Source organism: Lontra canadensis, unplaced genomic scaffold (assembly GCF_010015895.1).
Source record: "Lontra canadensis isolate GAN:19392208 unplaced genomic scaffold, GSC_riverotter_1.0 scaffold133, whole genome shotgun sequence".
NCBI lineage: Eukaryota > Metazoa > Chordata > Mammalia > Carnivora > Mustelidae > Lontra > Lontra canadensis.
In genome coordinates this window covers 1469160-1492933 of record NW_022631127.1, presented here as the reverse complement: position 1 = coordinate 1492933, position 23774 = coordinate 1469160, and the positions used below count along the sequence as shown (strand labels likewise).

The 23774-nt window shown below is 46.4% G+C and overlaps 1 protein-coding gene across 1 annotated transcript in view; it reads left to right on the top strand.

The window, feature by feature from the left end:
- Nucleotides 1-23774, top strand: part of EEFSEC (eukaryotic elongation factor, selenocysteine-tRNA specific) — a 248410-nt gene that overhangs the window by 75075 nt on the left and 149561 nt on the right. The window contains exon 2 of the mRNA XM_032842773.1: nucleotides 11856-12063. Within this exon, the coding sequence (XP_032698664.1) occupies nucleotides 11856-12063 (208 nt within the window). The remainder of the gene's footprint in view (nucleotides 1-11855; nucleotides 12064-23774) is intronic.

Below are 23774 nucleotides of genomic sequence, written 5' to 3'. Positions count from 1 at the left end.
TGTTCATTAATAATAATAAGTTCCTCCTTCTGCACTGTTGTGAGGATTGATTAAAATCGTGTGCATGGGGTAGTCTTGGGGATTCAATGGCTCTTCATTTTCTTTCTCCATTTCCCCAACTTCCTGACACTCTAGTCATTGTTTTATTTATTTCTTCATTTTGAAATAATTTCAAACTTACAGAAGACCTAAAATAGTACAGAAAACTCCCACATGCCCTCCACTCTTTAGTTATGCTCAGGACCGTCTCTGAACGTGTTGTCTGGTTTTGGTGCACCCGGGTGTGGGGGTTGCTCTCCAGCAAGCCTGAACACTGCTCACTGGGGAGTGAGGCCAAGTCTCTGGTTCCTGCATCGATCTTGCGGAAGGACAGAATGTCATTAACGGAACATCGTTATGACCCCTAGACAGACATAATGGGGTCTGCCTCCACCTCTCTTCTGCCCCCATCCCCCAACATGGCATTGCTATAACTTGTAGAATCCAGTCCGGTCCTTTAAGGAGAGTTTCCTAGCAGGAGAGATGCATGCCAAGAATGGTGTCTGAGATGCTTTTATGTGTACATAGGTATTGCATTAAGAGACATTAAGCACTGCAAGAGAGTTACTCTGTTTTCGGGGTTCTTTAAATCCTCTGAGTCCATTAAGGAAAAGGTGTCTCTCTGATCGGTGTCTGGAGCTTTAACACCAACATTGTGAGCTCCGTACCTATGGCAGCAACTGCGTCTGCCTAGAATTTAATAGTGTTTTATTTTTCATGTGCTTGTTTTTGGTCCTTTTACTTAGCTTAGGTAAGTAATTGTTTTTAATTTTTAATTTTTAAAACAAATTGATTTTGAATCAGTATTATATGTGAGAAGTTTGAAATTTAAAAGGTACAAAAGCAAAGGCAGTAAGAAGTAGATCCCCCATGCGCCCCAGTCCCTGCTTACCTGGTTTACTTCGCCAGAGAGAAATGACTGTGATAAGTTTCTTCTAAAAATTCCAAGGACAGTGACTTCAGGCAGATACTTTCTCATGCACAACCTGTAGAAATGGCAGTATACTGGGTACGCCCTGTTGGCAAGACTTCCACTCAGGGGATAGAACTGCTCTGTGCTTTTTAGTAGCTGTGTAATATTCTGTTATGTGGTCATGCCGTAATGTAGGTAACAGCCTCCCTCCTGATGGGCAGCTAGGCCCATCAGGTGTTGCCAGATCACAATACACACTTTCAGCGGCTGTTGCCAGCATGGCCTCCAAAGAGGTTTTGTCAGCACATGATCCAAATGGACAGAATTGTCTGTCTCTCCACATTCTTAGTGGCAGGGTGTTGTCAGTGTTTGGAGGGATGACTCCAAACACTGGACTGGGAGATCTTGACTTTGAATTCTAGCCCTTTCTTCCCAGTCCTGTGGCCTAATCTCATCTCTGGATAGGGGTAGTGAGGCAAGGTTGTGTGGAGGTTGCTAGGTGTCAGTGTATGTAGTCAGCAGCATCTGGCAGGGCAAGGACTTATTACTCTTCTGGCCCTTTGATTGTGGGATTATTTTGTCAACCCACCAGGTGAAAAAACTAGAGCCTTAGCGTCATTTCTGTTTGCATTTTTCTTGTTATTGGTGAGGTAGGGCATCTTATTATATGTCTGAGCTCTGTGTATTTCTTTTCTTTGCCCTTGCTTCTTGTCTGACTTCCCTCCAGCTGACCCAGTCTCCTTGCTGGTGCTTGGACACCTGGACCCCCTGACACCCCATAGGGTCTTTGCACCGCTCCCTCCCCCTGCCTGGAATGTTCTTCCCCTGGTGAACTGCCAGGTCCTCTCCTCCAAGTCCTGGCTCAGATATCTCCTTCTCAGTGAGGCCCATCCTGACAGCCTGAATTAAAATTGTAACTCTCCTGCCTCCTGTGCATTCCTGAGCCATTTTTTTTCTGCTCTCCTTTCCCCCAGGACTCTTAACCATCCTCCCCTCTCCTGTGAGACTCACGTATTATATGTGTTGTTGGCTTTTAGTCCTACTTCACAGGCTGGCGAGTCCCTCTTGTAAGACTGTCCTATGTCCTCATCTCTGGTGTGCCAAGCGTCAGTCTATGGGCCGGCAAGTAGGAGGTGCTCAGTGAATACCCTTAGTGTGAGCTCTCTGTAGAGATTGCTGCCATTTTGGATTGGGTCATTGCTCCTTTTATCAGTTTGAAGGAGACTAGTCCTTAGTGGCTAGTGTGTCCCTAGTCCTGTTGGCCTTTATCATACTTTTGTCTATGCAGAAATGTTTGATTTTTATGTTGTTGAATTTGTCAGTCTTTCATTTTTGTTTTGTTTTGTTTCTTTTCTGTCTTTTTGGGTTTTGTGTCTTTCCTAGATAGATTTTATTTTGTTTTAAGATCATAAAAGTTTTTTTCACATGTTTTCTTCCAGGACTTTTATGGTTTTATATTTTTATTTTTAAAGCTTTGGTCCTTGGAAATTTATTTTGGTGTGATGTATGAGGTAGATCCTCAACTTTAGTTTTCTCTAGACGACTGCCTGCTGTCCCCGTGTCCCAGGTGAGTACTCCCCGCCCCCCCCCACCCCCTGGTTGACACATGTGGACAGGGAGGCCCAGAGAAGGAAGGCTACTCACCCCGATCTCGATCTCACAGCCCGTGAGTCTATCCGCACCATTGCCCTCCCTCAGCTCTGTGGGGCTTTTGCCACCAGCCGCCAATGTTTATTGTTTTTTGGCTTTTCTTCCTTTTGGCGGGGGCCCAGCACCTCTATTTGTCTGCTGTCTTGTCCGCAGCTGTATATTTGTTTCCTTGGTCTCTTACATGGGCTCTCTTTGTTGTTTCCCCTGTTCTACCACTGCTAACATCGCTCCCATTGTTCTCCTCCTGGGCTTCTTTAGGTGCTGATGAATGCCTCCTTTCGCTGCCTCCTGGAGGACCATGCCTCTGGTTTGGGATGCGTCCTCGAGGACGGGGACGCTGGCAGCTTGCCTTTACACCTTTTTAGCTCTCCTTCCTCCTCCCATCCTTAGGGCCTTTCCCGCTTGCTCTTCATGATGCTGGAGAGTTCCCAGGAGATGCAGCAATGGGCAAGAGGCAGCTGGCAGTAGAAAAGGAAGACATTTTTAAGTTAGTCAGCCCTGGGTTCTAGCCCTGCCTCTCCTGTTTACTGTGATGTGATGAGACCTCAGGTTTCTCTGTATTAAAATGGGAGAGTCTCCTCCTTGTGGGCTTTGATTAGGGCAGAGCAAACACACATCAAGTGGGGCTTGTGAGCCCATGTGCCTGTTAGGAGCCGGCAGGTGGCATAAATGCCAGGGTATGAGGCAGTAGGGAGTTTGGGGACAGGGAGGGTGGTTAATGTGCCGTGGGACCTTGATGACTTATTGAAGATGTCCAGTCCTGCCTGCCCAGGTTCTACTGCTTGGGTGTCTCCCTGCTGGTCTGGTGGAATTTGGCAGGATGTTCATGGAGGACCCTACCTTTGCAGGCTGGGTTAGAACAATAAGGACTTTCTGCCCACTGGCGGGCACAGGGCTTGTGGCTATTGGCTGGCACTCACCAGTGCCCCCTGTGAGGCACCGCATGGATACTGCTGGATTGGGGCAGGTATTGGTAGTGTTTGTTCCATGCTGCTGTTAATATTCTCTGTTCTTCTCAGCCTTTAAAGGGCACGGGGCCTTTGCAGGAAGGAGATGGTCCCTTTGGAGCTTTTATGGTGCCGGGAATCATGATACAAGTACTGATAGGATAGCAGCTTGTGTTTACTGAGCACTTAGTATGTGCCACGTGCTTTGCAGGCCCTTGCCTCTTAAGATGTTGGTCTCTGGGTTGGCAGGCTACAGGGGAGGAATCCCAGACTCAGAGAGGTCAGGAGGTCTGTCTGCCTGAGGCTGCGAAGCTGGCAGGGGGGAAGTGGTGCCTGCGCTTGGGGGCTGGCCGCTCAGACTCCCTGCCTCCCTGCCCTGCATCTCTCCGGTGCCTGCCAGGGCACTGCAGGTGGGCTTCCAGGCCGCTGCTGCTTTCCTCCCACTAAGGGGCAGCACCCCCCACTAAGGATTATTTTGCTCACGTGTCCCACTTGCAAGTATGCCATCCCTCTGGGCTGCCTCCGACCTTCGTGTCAGATTTTCCACCAGGTCCATAGGAATCAAAGTGGACTTATGGTCCCTGTTTTACAGATGAGGAACTAGAGCTCAGAGAGGGTAAATAGTGTTAAGAAACTTCCCTTTGTCTGAAGATGTTCATGAAAACGATCATCTGGGAGGAACAAGGGTCACGGGCATTGGAGCCTCCTCCTGTGACTGGGACCTCCTTGGGCTTTGTGGTCCCGCACAGGAGGGGCTGGGCCTGGCCAGCGCCTCCAGTCTGTTGGACACCCGGCATGTCCTACAGTGGGTGGAGTGACCATGGCAATTGTGTAGTGGCATGGGACATTGCCAATGTGTGACTCCAGTGAGGGAGGCAGGTCCTGGAGAGAGGTAGGGAGGGCGAGGAGAGGGGCTGGCAGACAGTGTGTGCAAGTCAGACATGCCGCCTGTGCCCAGGTGGGTGCTAGGCCCATGGAGGCCAGGGGGGCCCCACACCTGACCACTCGGCCGGCTCTTCCTTCTCCATACCCCACATCGGTCGGCAACCTCACTCCTTTGTCCACATGTGTTTGCCGGGGAGTGGGGGGCACCTGGACAGGTGGGAGCAGTGTGACTCTGAATGTGAGGCTGGGCTGAGAGCTTGGCTCAGCACTGACAGCCCTAAATGCAGCTCCACTTTGTGAGGACTCTGCTGGCCTTACCCCTTTGAGTTCCCTGCCAGCCTCTTGTTTAGATTCTGATTTACAGATGAGGGCATCTTTGTTTAGATTCTGATTTACAGATGAGGAAGTGGAGGCCACCCAGTGGGGCTGTGGTTTGAATGCCTGGTTGGGTGCCTCCAAGTCCTGCTCTCACCTCTTCCTCCCACATGTGGCCCTTGGCTCCCCACCTGGACACTGACCTTCTTTGCTAAGCTCCCTCCACTTCCAGACCCTCTGATTCTGTGCTGAGGAGGGCAGGACAGACATCCCCAGTATACTGATGTACACTCTGTTGTGCCAGTAGGAATCTGAGAGGGGGAAATCCAGGTCACTGTACTTTGGGGACAGTATGCAAAGGGAGGAAAACTGAGATGCACAAAATGGACACACACCTGAGTGGACTCTCCATAAGGGGGCCAAGTGGCTGCCATGTGTTGGAAGTCTTGACCCCTCCTGGAGGGGTCAAGACAGAGCCTCAGGGCCAGGGCAGGTGAGCCTGTATTGGTGTCAATCCAGTCGTGGGTTTTCATCGTAGCTGGACAGCTTGGGGCAAGTTATTTAACCTGTCTGAGCCTCAGTCTTCTTGCCCATAAAATGGAGAAACAAGTAATACGTTGAATAAATGAATTCAAACAATAGCAATAATGACAGCACCTTTGGATTGTAGAGCTGCAGCTCCTCCTCCTGCCCTGGGCCCCGAGGGGCACTTCAGACCCCTGCTCTGCTGTTCTCCTACACCCACAGGGGCATGCACCTGTGTCCCCAACCCCGTACAGAGCGTGGACACAGGATCACTCAGGGCCACAGGATGCTCTGGTAGAAAGAAGTCGGTGGGCCAAGTTCACATTGCTCTGAGTCCTTGCTCCTGACCTTGACTTGGTCACTTCACCTCTCTGGGCCTTTGTTTTCTCATCTGTGAGAACCACACGGCAAAGTTGAGGTGCAGTGAAGAGAAGCAAATCTGTAGACTACCATGTGCGTGCCACAGTGGAGTTGTAGAAGGAAAAACAATCAGAGCTGTTCACGTTATTGAAGATTTCCTATGGCCTAGGTGCTGTTCTGAGCCCTCCCCACGTGACGTGTCCTTTAGTCTTCACTGCGGCCCACTGGCTGGGCTCGTTCCTGTCCTCACGCTCACAAAGCTCGCGAGGACACTGAGGCACATGGAGTTCTGATGCATTCGGCACGTGGGTCATAATAATAAGATAGACATGGCCACTCGAGTTGTATATTGTTGATGACAATATACTTACGTTGTTTATTGAACATTTAGTAAGTCACCAGTTAAAAATACATTTCTCTTCATTTTAGGTTTAATATTATTTTCTCCTTTTTGGGGTGTTCATAGCTTTTGATGAAAAAAATCAAATTTTATGGTTAAAGATGTGATTTTGAGCTTGCTAAAATGTTTCAAGTTTTATGTTCTGTTTCTCTAGCCGAAACATTTTTCTCTGAACACACATTTTTTTTCTGGAGTCTTAGAAGGAAAATTACATTTCACAGATAACTTACACTTTGTTAAATGGTGACCTTTGTAAGTTTTTCTTTATTTTTTATTTTTGAAATGATTAAGATGTATAATCTACAGAATTGGAAATTACAACTTTTTAAAGTACTGAGAAACTTTAACCCTGTTATAATTATTCTGCAAACCTTTAAAGGGATCTATAGTCAGAACAACTAGATGAAAAGCCCTGATAGTTGGAAAAATATAGAGGGTCATTTGTAAGCTGCAAGTTCCTGACTTGTGTTTCCCGCCCACTCGCTCGCTGTGCCCCTCTCCTCTCAGAATGGTTTCCTACTCCGGGTTCGTGGGAATTGGGAACGACACTGTTTGATTCATTTTGTGGCAATACTGGGGATTTTGAAAAAGACAAGACGGGCCAGTTATGTCACTTCCTGTCGTCTGATCAAAACTTTGATGAAGAAGCGGGAGTGACTGAGAGCTGCTGCTGGGCAGGGGGCAGAGTTGCCTGCTGCTGACCCCTGGTTCTCAGTGGGGCCCGTCAAGTCGCCATGACCTCTGGTCTCCTTAGAAGTGCCTGATGTTGGCTGCGCTGCGACAGGTCTGCTGGAGAGCCTGGCCTTTTGGAGCAGAACTGTGTGCCTCTCGCAACAAAGGCGGCTTGTAGATGCTGGAGTAAGGCCACAGAGGAAATTCTGACCAGCCTGAGTGTTTGGGGCCTGGCTGCACTTGTCTTCCTGGGTCTGTCAGGCCAGTTTCATTTCTGTCCCCAGGAGCCCAACAGGCATCATCAGTGAGCTTGGCTAAATGCCTGGAATTCACGAGTCCTTCCCTTTCCAGCCACTGGGCCCCAACAAAGGCATTCCTGGGTAGTGTTATATACCAACAGGGAACTGAATCTCTGAGAAAGAACAGAGTCGGGACATGGGGGGAGCTATCATTCGCTCAGTTCCGCCCAACAAAGATTGCCCAGGCTGTGCCTGAGCTGGGTCTTGTGCTGGGTGCTGCAGATCCAGACCGACAGCCCAGGCTGCGGTCTGTAAGCTCGGAGCATTGGTGCCAGCAGGGAGGAAGGGCCGGGGGCAGGTGAAGTCTGCGTAGGGGAGCAGGAGCAAAAGCAGGGCAGGGAAGGGTGAGAATAATCGTGGGGTGTGCCTTGATGCTTAGTATAAAGCAGGGAGTAGGTGAGGACTGTGGGAGAAGAGGCCGGAGAGGGGCTGGGTCCCCATGCGCAAGGATAGGCCATGTGGCACATAGGTGGGAACAGGTGTCAGTGTTCAAATTGCTCCTCTAGCACCTACTTGCCAAGTGACCAAGGGCAGTCACCGAACTCCTCGTCTGTATAGTGGGGTCGGTGATAGTCTGCGTTAGGCAGGGAATGATATTTAGGTTCTAGAGAGAGACCAGGCAGTTGGAATTATTCTTGAAAAGTCCTTATGTCATCCGTGGGATAGAGTAGCCTTGGCTTTGTAGGCACCGCTTTTCCCACTAGAGTTGGGGGTCAGCTGGTCGGGTGCTGCGACCGTTTTGTGTGAAGGTGGCTCTCCCGTCTTCCTAGAGAATGGCTCACAGGCTGGGAACCCAGGGCTTTCCTTCTCCCACTCACCTGCATGCTTTGTCCCACCCTCCCTCAACACCTGGCCACACATCCTTGTGACTGGTGACAGATTTGCTTGTGGTGGGAGGACGTGAGGAAAGGTCACATCTTCTGGAGTGGGCTAGGCGCGCTCTCTCTCTCTCTCCCCCTCTGTGTGTTTATATTCACATGTGTATGCATATGCCCCTGGGGCAGGGCAGGGAGCACCAGGAAGGCCTCTATGAGGTTCACCATGGTGCTCAGTGCAGGGAGAGTGTACCTGGACTGCGAGTTAGAAGGGGGGCCCAAAGTCACACCACGCGTTCCCTTTCAGTAAGAGGACAGCGAGGGCTCTTAGCAGGGGAAAAGCACAGATCAGTGTTTTATTTCTTTCTTTAGTTGTGTACTTACATAATTTTGTTTATTTCTGAGTGGATTGTACATGCCTCTATTTAAAATTTAAAGGTATATGGGGCTCCTGGGTGGCTTAGTCAGTTGGGTGTCTGACTTCGGTTCAGGTCACGATCTCAGGGTCCTGGGATTGAGGTCCCACATCGGGCTTCCCGCTCAGTGGGAAGCCTGCTTCTCCCTCTACCCCTCCTCCCTGCTTGTGTTCCCTCTCTTGCTGTCTCTTTCTCTTTCAAATAAATAATAAACTTAAAAAAAAATTAAAGGTATGGAAGAGGGTACCTAGGTGGCTTGGTCATTTAAGCATCTGGTTCTGGATATCAACTCAGGTCATGATCTCAGGGTTGTGAGATCGAATCCTGAGTCAGGCTCCATGCTCTCTGGGGAGTCTGCTTGAGATTCTCTCTCTGTCCTTCTGCCCCTCCCCCCGCTCATGTGCATGCACACTCTTGCTCTCAAATAAAAAGATCTTCAAAAAAAGGTGCAGAACAACATGAAAAAGTGCTCCATATCACTCAACATCAGACAAGTACAAATGAAAACCACAATGAGATACCACCCCATGCCAGTCAGAATGGCCAAAATTAACAATTCAGGAAATGACAGATGCTGGAGAGGATGTGGAGAAAGGGGAGCCCTCCTACACTGTTGGTGGGAATGCAAGCTGGTGCAACCACTCTGGAAAACAGCATGGAGGTTCCTCAAAAAGTTGAAAATAGAGCTACCCTGTGACTCAGCAATCACACTACTGGGTATTTACCCTAAAGATACAAATGTAGTGATCTGAAGGGGCACATGCACCCGAATGTTTATAGCAGCAATGTCCACAATAGCCAAACTATGGAAAGAACCTGCATGTCCATCAACAGATGAATGGATAAAGAAGATGTGGTGTATATATATACAATGGAATACTATGCAGCCATCAAAAGAAATGAAATCTTGCCATTTGCGACGACCGTGGATGGAACTAGAGGTTATTATGCTGAGCGAAGTAAGTCAGTCAGAGAAAGATAATTATCATATGATCTCCCTGATATGAGGAAGTGGAGAGGCAAAGTGGGGGTTTTGGGGTAGGGAAGGATAAAATGAAACAAGATGAGATCGGGAGGGAGACAAACCATAAGAGACTCTTAATCTCACAGAACAAACTGAGGGTTGCGGCAGGGAGGCGGGTAGGGAGGGGGTGGTTGGGTTATGGACATGGGGGAAGGTATGTGCTATGGTGAGTGCTGTGAAGTGTGTTAATCTGGCGATTTACAGACCTGTACCCCTGGGGCTAATAATACATGGTATGTTGATAAAAAATAAAAAATTATTAAAAAAATAAATGACGAACGTGAAAAAAAAAAAAGGTGCAGAAGAACATGAAGTCAGGTCTCTCCTTCTAACTCCATGCCATCTCTGACACCTAGCTCTTCTCCCAACAGACAACCAAAAGTTAGTTGTTTCTTTTGCATTCCTTCAGACATGTTTTATGCATATGGAAGCGATCACTCACAGCACACATACACACCTTTCCCCACCTTTTGACACAGATGACATTGTTCCACTGTTTGTTCTTGTCACTCACTTCCCCTTTGAGACTGTTCTGTAGTAGTAAACAAAGAGCTTCTCGATTCCTTTTCATGGCCGGATAGTATTCTACTGCATGGAGGTAACAGTATTTTTTTTTTTTTTTAACACGTCCCCTGCTGATGGACATTTGCCTGTTTCCCAGCTCTACCTACAACAAGCACGAACATGTATGTGGTGTTGGCTGGGTCAAAGACCATGTGAATTCTGATGGCTCTTTCCGAATTGACTTTCGTAGAGGTGGTACTGACTGAACCTGGCTCAGTGTTATGAATCAGCCATATAGTTGTAGAAAGTTCCTTCTGGGAGGCTGTTTGGATTTCACAGGGACAAGTCCCAGGGAAAGGATAAGTTTTTCCCATTAGGGGGCGGTTGGTGCAGGCCTGATGTGTGCATTATGGGGTTTGGGGCCACAATAGAGATGGATCCCAGAGATGGTAGATATGAATGGGGGTCTTATCAGGTGGTGAGGTTTTTAGGCCTCAGTGGTTGAAAAGGTGTAGGTAATGGAACCAGTATATCCCCCTGTCCCCCCTTGTTTCTATAGCAAGGTCTAGGCCCTACTGCCTGGTAGGTTAAGGGAGATGCCAGTGCTGGCTTCTGTGAGCACTGGCCTGCCCCGCCAGGCCCCTTTGACCACAGCTTCGCTCTGTCCCTGGGACAGGGTGAGGTAGAGAAGGGGCTGGTGAGGGCAGAGCAAGGGGCGGGAAAGATAGCTGGGACACTCTGAGGCCTGCCTAGAGCCGAGACACCTGTTCTTTCTCCTGAGAGATGCTGGAGGAACAGTACAGGTCAGAGGTGACCAGGAAAGAGTGCTTTATTAGCGGAGCTAGGCTCCCTAGTGTCTGGTGGCCTTTGGTGCCCGTTGGTCTAGAGCAAGGCGCCCTGGGATTCTGAGTCCCACCTGCATCTGAAACACTGGTTGTGGAGACTCGGTGGTTGACGAGCACACACGCTAAATGTGCCAACAGGAAAGACTGCCTCTCCTCACCTTCCCTCCTTTCCTAGGGGTGAGCTTGGGTCATGGGTCACCCATAGAGCAGGCTTCCTCGGTATCACCATGATGATAATTGGGTCCTGAAAATCCCTTCTGGGGTGAAGGGGAGAAATATCTGCATATTCCTATGTACCCAAAATAGCACTTTTTTTTTTGGTAAAAACGACTTCACATCCTATTTAAAAGGACACATCCCCTTCATTAGTCTACCCAACGTGGGTCAGGGCAGTTTCCCTTCATGGACTCCTCTGGAACTTGTCCCTCTGCTGTTGTTCAGCTCAGGTGTGGCTGTGTATTTAGGGGATACTCACAACCAGGCATGCGTACGTCACGTAGAATGCACACACACTACATACACACACACGTACACATGCACGCACACATATATGTATAGACACACACATACACGCTCACATACATGGTATTCACTGTTGAGGTAGCTGAACCTTGGCTTGCCCCTACCCTCCCTGAAAGAGTAGGAGCTTCCCACCCAGAACAGAAAGGACAAAAGAAGTGAGTAGCTATAACGGAGCCATGGGTGGGAGGATCACAACTAAACCCAACTCCCGTGTGGGGAAGACGCAGGAGCCACAGAGGAGACAAACCCCATGCCTCCCCGTGAGTTTTCCGGTCTTTCTATCTGCTGTCTTGACAAGGCAGATTTCTAGGCATTTGCCAAGTCTACAACTGAGATTTTTCCTGCTTGGACATTTTTTCCTTGGTAGGATGGAATGAAAATGAGTGGGTTTGGGGGTTCCATAGCCCTGCTGCATGTTGGCTGTGGGGCTCTGGGTGAGCTGTCTGTGTCTAATGGACCTCAGTTTCCTCCTCTCCAGATGAGGTGAGACGCCCATCACTCATGGTGGTTTGTCATGAGGACTCCGTGAAATCAGGTGGTGAGAGTCCCTCCCCTGCAGCCGGGGCTAGGAGCTCTGTGGTGGTCGTTCCTTTCCCACCCCACCCACTTTTGTCTTAATACTTTAATTTGGCTGATTTTGCTTAACCTCAAACATCAGGCCACTTTCTGGAGAGTCCTCTCCCCCATTTCCCTTTCTAACCTTGTCTTCTCTTTCTCCTTGCAGGGGCCCAGATCATTGATCTGATGATGCTGGTCATCGATGTGACCAAAGGGATGCAGACCCAGTCAGCAGAGTGCCTTGTGATTGGGCAGATTGCCTGCCAGAAGCTGATCGTGGTGCTGAACAAAACAGACCTCTTAGCTGACGGGAAGAGACAGGCAGTGATTGATAAAATGACCAAGAAAATGCAGAAGACCCTGGAGAACACCAAGTAGGTTTGTTACTGAATGGAGCGTCCGCTTGTATAAGCTGGCTCTGGGGCTCACTTCATCTCATTAACACAGATTGGGCACACAGGTGTCAGCTGTGGGTCCTAGTGAGTGGGATCTTGCCTGGCACTTACTCTCATCAAGGGCAAAGGCAAAGATGCTGTTGCAAGAGACCGAAAAATACAGAAGCATAAGGAAATTTAGAAGTTGATTTTCTAGGTAATTTCCTAATGTGACCTGTTGGGGGTTTCTTCTCTGCACAGCATTCAGAAACCCAGGCTTCTTGCATCTTTCTGCCTTTCCACGGTGGGGTGGTGTAGCCAGGCTATAGCCAGGCTCAGGCGCTACCGTGTTCATGTTTGCCGGAGGGTCCAGAGTGTCAGGAATTCCCGGACCTAGAAGAGGCACAGACCCTTCCCACAGATTCTGTGGGTGAGGGAGGACTCAGTCCTATCTGCTTATGTCACCCATGCCTTGGTGTCAGAGAGGCCAGGAAACGGATCCCCTCACCATCTGCTTAGCTACAGCTAGGTTATCGAAAGGGGGACATTGGAAACTGGGAAAGGCAAATCACAAAGGACCTTCGTAGTATTTCATGGCAACGGGTTTATGATTTCGTGTTGTAGAAAATAGGGAGTCCTTAAGGAGTTTGTGCAAGGAAGTGGCTGAAAGGTTCTCCCATCCAGAGATGGCTGGCGGCAGGTGGAAGGATGGCTTGGTGATGAGGATCCGGGGGGGGGGGCGGTGGAGAACAGACAGGGAGAGGCAGTATGGTGGTGTTCCCAGGGAGAGAAGTGTGGTCTGCGTTCAGGCTGTGGAGGGAGGAGAGGCTGACTGGGGAGACCTTTAACAGGAGAAGGAACAGGCCTTGTTGAGTGATTGACTCTGCTTATGGTCCATGGGGGTGGCAAGGTAGCAGTGCTTCTGGGCACTGTTGCGGGGGAGTGGGAGGGAGTGAGGACTGTGGGACAGAGAGCCACCGGCTCGTTCAGGCGGCCGCAGGAGTGACTTACTCTGATGTGGTCAAGAAAATGAGAAAATGTCCTTGTTGAGCACAGAGTGTTGGCAAACCTCATTGTTTTATCAATTCCTCTCTTCCTCTGCGGGCCAGCGCCTTTTGATCAATACTAAATAGCGGTCACTGGGAGACAGCGAAGCTTCCTCTTTGCTATGCAGCCCGAGACAATATCCTGCTCCTTCCACCTCTCCTTCTCCTGCCTGTGGAGGGCAAGCAAGTAGAGAGTGTTTTTGTTTCCCCGTCATAAAGATTGATATGCCTTCCCATTTATGATTTTTTTTTCAGATCTAACACCTGCAGCTCTCCCTCAGAATTCTCAAGTTGGTTAAATTAAAGCTCCAGGCCTGTGAATGGGCCAAATATGTCATAAAAGATTTCCTAGCGCTGCCTTTTGTTAGCAAAATTCATCAATCCGATAAAATCGACACATTTAGATAAGTGTTGCATAAGAATTCAGACTTTGTTATTCCCAACGGAAGTGGATATGAGACTGTAAAAAGGAAGATAAAAAATTATATCTTCTTTTTAGTGAGTTATTTGATCTCCCTGCCGTTTTATTTACTTGTCAGAAAGGGGAGAACAGGTCCTTTGGACTCCTGCATAAAAACCCAATACAATGTCAGTATCATTTGCTGTATAAACGGGACCTTCTGCAAAGGGATTGGGATACTATTAAGGGTGAATTAATATTAACTATTTCGATTGGTTAAATTTAAGGCAAATTCTGACTTGCATTTTAAATTACTATTCCTATTTTAATTTATTGCTTAAAGGTCAAATTATGAACTTAGTCACACATCCAGGGGAAATTATCCCCCTGAAACCTCTTCTGTCCTCATTCAGTCCCCAGAGGGCAGGGAGAACAACTCCTACTGGAAAGGATTTGCCCCCCTGCCAGGCTGTAGCCAGCAGGTTCAAGAGCCTTGGGGCCAGCCGAGTTGTAAGAGAACATTAGCTTTCACCTACGTGCAGCAGAGAACTTCAGATTATTTTAAATGACCATTTCCTTTACTTATGGTCCCTTATGAAGTAAATCCTTTGTAAATGCTGCTCCAAAAGCAAAGAAACTTTCTACCTAAAAAAGAAAAAATCTAGACTGATGAATTATGTACTATCAAAACCTGAAAACATGAAACCTGTTAAAAACACAATTTTTTTTCCCATCCAAAGAGCAATTGAAAGAACGTTGGAAAATAGAGAAAAATGATTAAAAGAAAGAGGAAGCCACCCAAAGATGTCTTTTCTCAGAATAGCTGCTGACATTTGGGTTTATTTCATTCCTATCTTTTCACTGTGTATTTATATTGACCCCTCTTTTTTCTCCACATTACGTAGATTATAGTAAAATCTGCATAACATAATATTTATTATTTTACCCATTTGCAAATATACAGATTCACTGGCGTTAAATACATTCACAGAGCTGTGTGCCCATCAGCACTGTCTATGCCGAAAACTTTTTCAGAATCCCCGGCATAAACTCTGTACCCGTTAAACAAGAACTGCTCCTTTCCTCCTACCCCTCTCCGCCCTCCACCCCGAGCAGCCTTTATTCTGCTTTCTGTTTCTTTGACTTTGCTTATCCTAGGTGCCTTACAGAAGTGGAATCCTGTATTTGGCTTTCTGTGTCTGGCTTATTTCCCTTAGCGTAATGCTTTTGGGGCCCATCCTTGTAGCCGGTATCAGAATGTCACTCCTTCCTAGTGCATAGTATTCTACAAAGAATACAAATAGTATTCTACAAACAAAATAAGGTTTGTCCATTCGTGTATGGATAAACGCTTGGCTTGTTTCCTTTTGGTTATTGTGAATAATGCTGTCTGAAATTGGTGTATAAATAGCTATTCAAGTCCCTGCTTTTTCCCTTCCTTTGGGTCTATGCCTAGGAGCGGAATTGCTGGGTCATGTGGTAGTTCTGTGTTTAACTTTTTTTTGAGGCGCCACCAAACTGTTTTCCACAGTGGCTGCACCATTAAACATTCCTACCAACAGTGCGTGAGGGTTTCCATTTTTCCACATCTTGCCAACACTCGTCATCCCCCCCTCCTTTTTTTAAATAGTTATCCTATAGGGTATGGAGTGGTATCTTGTTTCCCCGACCCCCTTTTTGCTGTCCCCCCCCCAACAGTTTTATTGAGAAATAATTGACATACATGAATATATGTTTAAGCCATGACACCGTGATGGTTTGATTTACATATGTTGTGCAATGATTATCACAGTAGGTTTAGCTAACATCCATCTTCTCATAAAAATACAATAAATAGAAAAGAAGGGGAAAAAAAGGGATAAAAATGTTCCTGTGACAAGAACTCCTAGAACCTCCTCTCTCAGCACATCTCCTGTATATCACGTGGGAGTGTTAGCTCTAGTCATCGCATTGTACCTGGGACAGGTTTATCTTAAAACTGCAAGTGTGTATCTTTTGACCACCTTCTCCAGTTCCCTCTCCCCCGCCCCCCTACCCTCTGCTTCTGATGACCACAAATCTGCTCTCTTTCTGGGTTTTGCTTTTTTGTGGTTTTGTTTTTGTGTTTTTAGATTCTTCAGATAAGTTGAAATCACACACTATTTGTCTTTCTCTATCTGACTTATTTCACTTAACATAGTGCCTTTGAGGTTCATCCGTGTTGTAGCAAGTGGTGGGATGTCCTTGTTTTTTTTACGGATGAATGATATTCCATTCTGTATTTACAGATACCACAACTTCTTTATCCATTCATCCGTCGACAGACACTCAGGTTGTTTCTATGTCTTGGCTATTGTAAATGATGCTGCAATGAACATGAGGGTGCAGATATCTTTCCAAATTGGTGTTTTCATTTCCTTTGGATATATTCCCAGAAGTGGATCATATGGCAATTCTATTTTTAATTTTTTGATGTTCCTCCATACTATTTTCCATAATGGCTGCCACAATTTACACTCCCATCCACAGTGCCTACGGGTTCCCCTTTCTCCACATCCACACCAGCATTTGTTAACCCCTTGTCTTTTTGGCAATGGCCATTCTAACACATGTATGAAGTGATATCTCATTGTGGTTTTAACTTGCATTTTCTTAGTGACTAGTGATGTTGACCATCTTTCCATATACCAGTTGGCCTTTCAGATATCTTCTTTGGAGAAATGTCTGTTTAGATTCTTTGCCCATTTTTCAATCGTGTTTTTGTTGTTGTTTGTTTTCTTGTTGTTATTGAATTGTAGGGGATCTTTATATGTTCTGGATATCAATCCCTTGTCAAATACATAATTTGCAAATGTTTTCTTCTATTCTGTAAGTTGACTTTTTACTTTCCTTATAGTGTCCTTGGAGGCACAAAAGTTTTTACCTTTGATAAATCCAATATATTCATTTTTTCTTTTGTTGGCTGTATTTTTGGTGTCCTATCCATGAAATTGTTACCAAATCCAGTGTCATGAAGATTTTGCCCGTGTTTTTTCTAAGACCGTTATAGTGTTAGCTCTTAAGTTTAGGTCTTTTATCTATTTCTATATGTGGTAATTTTAATATATGGCATAAGTTTATATGTAGTATAAGTTAAGGGCCGAACTTTGTTATTTACATGTGGCTACCCAGTTTTCCCAGCACTGGTGAAAGGATTGCCCTTTCCCCTTTTACTCTTGTCAAAAATCAATTGATTATACATGTGTGGGTTTATTTCTGGATTCTCTGTTCTGTGGCATTGGTCTATGTGTCTGTCCTTATGCCAGTACCACACTACTTTGTTTACCTTTGTAGTAAGTTTCAAAGTCAGAACGTTGAGTCCTCCAGCTTTCTGCTTCTTCTCCAATATTATTTTGGCTATTTGAGGCCCCTTGCAATTCCTATATGAATTGGAGAATCTGTTTTTCCATTTTCTGCAAAAAGTGGTTGTTGGAATTTTCATAGGGATCTCACTGAATCTGTAGATCCCTTTCGGTGGTACGAACATCTAAATAGTGTTAGGTCTTCCAATCCATGAACATGATGCCTTTCCATTTGTTTAGATCTTTAATTTTCCTAATCAGCATTTTGTAGTTTTCATTATATAGGTCTTTCACATCCTTGGTTAGGTGTATTCCCAAGTATTTAATTCTTTTAGATGCCATTATAAATGGAGCTGCCTTCTCAGTTTCCTTTTCAGATTGTTTTCAGCTGGAGTTCAGAAACACAACTGATTTTTGTGTGTTGATCTTGGGCTGTGACTTCACTGAATTCAGTTCTTCCTTTTAAACATGTAGTTGCGGGGCACCTGGGTGGCTCAGTGGGTTAAAGCCTCTGCCTTCAGCTCAGATCATGATCCCAGGGTCCTGGGATTGAGCCCCACGTCGGGCTCTCTGCTCAGCGGGGAGCCTGCTTCCCCCCTCTCTCTGCCTGCCTCTCTGCCTACTTGTGATGTCTGTCTGTCAAATAAATAAATAAAATCTTAAAAAAAAAACATATAGTTTTAATCATGAGCTATTTGCATTTTTGATTTCTGCTTTCATTACTTAACATTTTGTATAGCCCTTCCTCATGTAAGCATCACTCCATTGTAGGCCCTTTAGATTGGTGTAAGTTTTCCTTCTTATAAATAAACAACCCTGGGATGAACATCTTTGACCATCCTTAAACATTTTCCGTGTTTTCGGGTTTTTTCCTTCTGAGACATTGAAGGTGTGAGATTACTGGACTGAAGGGCACGAGTCCTTTCAGACCTGTGATTGTGCACTCCCCTATTCTTTTCCAAAAGGGTTTGCACTGTTTACACAGATGTATTCACAGCTACCTTTGGCTTCTAATTTTAAAATATATTTGAAACTTAGTTGGGTAGAAATGGTATGTTACTCTTGTTTTAATATGTAATTCTGTAATTAATGGGGATGTTAAACATTTTTCCTTAAGTGTTTTAAATAGTTGTGCTTTTGTGTGTTTGAATTAGGCCTATACATTTTGTCTGTTTGCCTCTTGTGATTTTAATGCTTTCCTTTTGATTTTTAGGAGTGTTTGAGATTAACAAAGATGTTATTAATTAACCCTTTGCCTGTCATGTTTGCTACAAATAAGTCTTCAGCATTTGCTGGTTGTCTTTCCATTTTAGTTGGTTTGGTTTTTTTTCTTTTTTTTGACATGCAGAAGTTTCTAATTTTTGTGTAGTCAAACTCTTTGATTGTTTTTCTTTGTGATTTCTTTATCTCTGAAAGCATTTAAAATTACTCTTGCATAAGCATTTATCAATGTTAACAGAAATCAAAATAGAAGATAAAAATGTACCCACAATCTCCCCGGTGCATCAAATTAAAGTGTTCTTTCCCCAGGATCCCTGTCAGTCTTTCCCACATGTACATAATTTGAGGTAGTTGTTATCACAACATTGACACTGTTCTGTGTTCTAGGCTTTTCTGTTTATTTTCCCACTAAATGTTATCATCTGACAGCATCCTTGATGCATCTTTCTCCCAGACTCCCTCTCTTTCCTCCTGCTTTTTAAACACTTTCTGTTTCCTTATTTCTGTTTTAGGCAAGGCCATCTGCTGAGAGCCCACCCCGGGCTCCCTTGGCCCTGCCTCCCTCCCTGGAGTTGAGTGGAATGCCAAATCTCAAGTGATTAGGCGGCTGCCCAGCTGACTTACAAGGTGTGTGTTTCCTGCTAGCTCTGTGGCTGACTAGCTGTGTGGTCTTGGGCAACTCACTTTATCTTTCTGAGTTGGTTTCTCTTCTTTTGAGCTGATTAAGTTTAGCCTCACAGCATTACGTTCTGAGGGAGCGTTCGATGGCACACAGTAGGTACTCAGCCATCACAGCCATAAGGTGTGGAGCACCTACTGTGTGCTTAGCGCCCTACCAGGGATTTCCCATAGTAACGGGGTGGGGGGGGGAAGGCTTTGTGTCTGGGTTGACAGGTTAGAAAACTAAAGTATAAATACCAGCCATTTTGAATTTCACTATTCCAAACCGACAACTTACACAAGTGTCCCCTGATTTTCGAAGTTTGCATTACACCACTTGGCTTTCATACAAGACCTACCTTATTAGTACGTGCTTTTGCTAACTGAGGGAAATCCAAAGAGGATTTTTGTTTTTGTGAGAAAAGACGAAAAGCAATGATAGTGTACAGCGTCTGCTTCACAGCTTGTCCTTAGAGTGGTGCTGCCAGGCCCCTTCCCTGGGAACTACACTCAACATCTCAGCCTCCAGCTGCCGTTGCTTTGAACTGTGTCTCTGAGCATCTGTGCCTTATGTCGATTTATTTTGTACATCTGTAAGTAGATGTGTCCTAACGTATCAGAAGAACCTAGGAGAGGTTATGTTTTGGGTCTGGGAACGCTCATTTTTCTGTATAAACGAATGGTAATTGCTTCTTTACTTTATGCCATTTTGCCTTACAGAAGGTTTCAGAGGAATGGCCTACTTTCAGAGACTGGGGAAAACTGTGCTTTATTTCTTTATGTCTTTTACATGAGTTATACAGACATGCACGCGCACACACATGCACGCACACTTTTTTTTTTTTTTTAACTTATCTTAGATCGTTTTTCTGTGTTGTCGAAGGTCAGCCTGCATGCACAGTCAGCATGTCTGAGCTTGGTTGGAACTGTGATGTCCCACAGCTGTGCGGGGAGCCTGGAGGAGGTGGTGGGTGCTGGGAACAGGAGGAGCGTTTGAATGTGCTCTAGGTCCTGCCTGCACTGCTGAGCTGTGGGGCTAGGCCCAGGGCTCTTCCTGACATCTCTGGTTGGAGCCTCTTGTGCTTCTAGAACACAGACACCAGTCTGGATCTGAAACTCAGGCAAGAGGGGCCTCTTGTCCTCTTAGGGGCTGCTGAACTTTACTTCTGCTTCTAGAAGCCAGGATCTCCAGTGTGTGGCGTATTCAGGAAATCAGCAAGGCCAGCTTCTCTTGAGCCTGGGAAAGGGCCAGCTACTCAGCCCAACACGCCGTTATGTTTTGTTACAATACATTGCCCAAAAGGGTTTGGATAAAAAATAATTGAATTTCCGAAGGCTTTATGGTTAATCGCTGGAATTTTTAGTGCATGCTTTTAGCCTTCTCTGTCCCTCTGGGCCTCAGGCTCATGGAGTGTAAGCAGAGATGATGCACATGTACTGGGCCCTGGCTTGTGGTTGGGTCCTGGTTCACTGACTGCCGTGGCTGAAGTCCTCCCTCTGGACTGAGAATGGACTCTTCCTCTCCTCCTTCATGGGAGAGGCCTGGACTCTGGACTCCTACAGACCAGCCACTTACTCCCTGGGACCCCTGGCAGCCCCCAGCAAGTCCCTTGGCTTCTCTGAAAATAGGGGTCAGAGCCCCTGTTCATGGGGTGCTGAGATCACACGAGACCATGTAGCATGGAGCTAGCACAGAGCAGGCTGTCCACTCCTTTCCTCTCCGTTTCTTTCTTTTTCTCTTGTGTTTCTTGCCTTCTTTGTCTCTTCCTTGGCGTTTTTATTTCTTCCCTCACTATTTCTTTCTTTATCATTCTTTTTCCTCCCTCCTTCCCTCTCCAAAGTGTCTCCTTTCTCTCTGGGCAAATATCTCAGTTCTGCCACTTCTGTGAGGGCAGCATGCTCTGTCTGGGCTGCTCTGGAGTTGAGTGGTGAGTGGGTCACAGGTCCTGTTTGGAATCTCTCCTCTGAACTTGCCTCATTTTGTCACACTGACCTCTGGACAGCCAGTGGCCCCTGAGAACTTGCTCTTTAGGGAGCTCTAGCGTGTCACAGTTACTTCCTTTCTTCTTTTAAAAAAAAGCCTGATTTTTTTTTAAAGGACATGGAGCCAAAGACCAACTGAACCAAGCCCCCATGTTCTAAAGAGTGTACTTCCCATGCACTCGGGCAGGAAAGACCAAGGGGTGGAGGAGGTAAGAGCAGGAGATTGCTGAGCAGTTCAAGAGGAGAGCTGAGTTAGTTTCCTCAGAGTAGCATGGGGGCTTCTGAGAAGGTGAATTGGCTTCTGGTCTGGGAGTCAGGAATTCAAATTGGTGTTACATTATGTTACGTTACGTTACGTTACGTTACGTTACTTACTACTTATTTTATGTTGTATTATGTTATGTTATTATTTATTTAGAGACCGAGGAAAGTGTGTGTGCATGCACAAATGGCAAGGAACTGAGGAAGAGGGAGAGACAGAATTTTAAGCCGGCCCTGTACCCAGTGGGGAGCCTGACCCTGAGAGTATGATCTGAGCTGAAATCAAGAGTTGGGTGCTTAACTGACTGAGCCACCCAGGTGCCGCTTGAATTGGTTTCCAGAAGTCAAGTGATAACCAAACAGGGGCAAGTTCAGAATACATGATGCAGGTCAGGCACAGACCACTCAGGAGGGATGCAGGCAACTAGTAGCTGCCCTGGTTCTAAGGACTGTTACCAGATTCCCTACTGTGCTTTCCACACTTTAGCTTATTTGGGGTGGGAGACAGCCCTGCAGTGTAGGTCATGCTGTTTTCTGTAGGACAGGGAAATGGAGGCTGAGTGAGGTGGAGTGACAGCTCAGCTGTGCGTTGGAAATTAGTTCTATGGTCCTAGGCTTCTTGCTTACAATCCCATTCTTTCTGCCTTGGCTCAAGTCACCTGTCACCAGGGTTAGCTTTGGATAGGCAGAGGAAGGAAGGGGAGTGGGGGCAGCAGTAGAATAGAGTTTGGCGCTAGGCAAAGACTTGGGTTTTTACCTGTGTTTCCAGGGGGTTTGGTGAGTTGAGTCAGTGTGAGGAGGCTGGGGCAGACCATAAAGGGCCTTGTGGACCAGCCTGGATGCTGGGTTTCATCTGGGACAGTCATGGAGTCCCTGAAAGTGTATAGAGGAAAAGGCTGATACCTCAGAGGTCATCACAGGTCATGACAGGAGGTCATTGCAGCCATGGTCAGTGCCTGGTATAGGGCCATACACTGACTTTGGAGAGTAGTTGGCCTGGGATGGTAAGGGCCTGACCCAAGGTGGAACTTGTTGAGAATGAAAATCAGGGAATGGATTGGACCCAGATCCCAAGAGAAGAACTGATCAAATGCAGTGACGGAGGAAGACAGTGATGACCATGTAGCTGGTGATGGCTTTAAAGACCAGAGAAAGGTTGTTCCTTGATCAGAAACCAATGAGGTAGGGTTGGGAAAGTGCTTGCTGGCAGAGAATAGGACATGACTACAGTGCTGGAAAGGGTCCCTTCCTGCAAGCACAGATATGCGAACCATCCACAGAGGAGCCTTGACACAGGTCATCAGAGTGTGGGGAGCTCCTGGAGGACAGCAGTTTGGGGGGAAAAGAGCTGGACTCCAGGGTGCTCTTGGGAGAGACTTGGCAGTGAATAGGGAAGGAAGAGCAGCTTCTCGAGGAGGCAGAGGCCCTGATGGAGGACCATGGGAATAAAGACTTGGGGTTGTGGGTGAAGAGGTTGGGGAGCCAGCTGACTGATGGTCACAGATGGGGAGAATCTGAGGAAAGAACATTGACTTGACCACTGGAGAGTTGCTATTGACCTTTAGGAATTTAGTTCTCTTTTGTGACCCTTCCCCCATTCCTCTTAACAGTTAAAGGTAGTACTCTCAGTTGGTGCCCCAGACCCTCTTGCTGCATTGCTTTGGGAGCCTTTTATTTGTTGGGCAACCTTCATGGAGGCCAGTACAGAGGAGATGACTTAGTAAATATCCCTTAGCTTGAATGGGGAGACAGAGTGATATTGTAAGGAAATCAAGCATAAGCTCCTGGTGAGTAAACAGAACTGATAGTGATTTTGAAATGTGAGTGGGGAGAGTATTGGGTATTGGGTATTGATTGAAATTGGGTATTGATTGAAAGTGGCTGGGGGTGGATGGTGTCAAACAGCAGGGTTTCTCTCCACCCCAAGAGAAGAAAAATGTGTAATGCAGAAAGCAGCAGGTATAAGTCTAGAGACAGTAATGGAGGGGTTGGTAAAGGGAGGCCAGAGGATAGGGGTCAGATAGGGGGTTCCTTTAGACATGGTAGGGAGACCAGGGAAATAATGGCAGAGTTTTTCTCGGACTCTTGCCTTCTGTTACCTCTTGTTGGACTGGGTCCTTTGTCCTCCTTCCCATTGGGTGTCAGTGTGGGGAAATGTAAAGGAATGGCTAAGGGTCTTGAAGAAGCTTAAGAAAGTGTTATTATTCACAATGAGGGATTTACATTATACGTCAGACAAAAGAAGTCTGAGGTTGTACTTGGATGTGGCAGAAATTCATGGAGAGGATTTTGGGAAGATGGCAGAAAGTAGAAGCACAAGGAATCTGTTTCCCTATCTGCATAAAAATTATGATGGCAGAATATGTCTGATATAATTATTTTGGAACACTGGAGTCTTGAAGACTTGCAAGGAGAAGGCTTAGACAATAAATTGCAATTATTACAATCAGTTTTAGCTCTTGGAACAATAGCAGCTATCCATTCCCCATCCCTCAGTCTCATGACAGGCACCTGTGCAGGTGTTCCCAGAACAGCTTGTACACAGCTCGCAGGAACCAGAGTGGGCAAAAATGACTCTGTTCTGCAAATATCAGAGCTCTGTGCTCTGATCACATTGCTGCTTCTGATCACAGAGGTGCACACAGATAGGCAGTCATTATTCTTATACATCCCTCCATTTTTACAACCTCTCCCCACCAGCTGAAGTGATTTCTGAAGGATTTGAAGGACCAGTGCCTTTTTTCTGGTACCCCCTTCATTTTTCAGAAGTCAAACATTAAACACTAAGACATTCAGAAACAATTGCAAACATATGGGGGG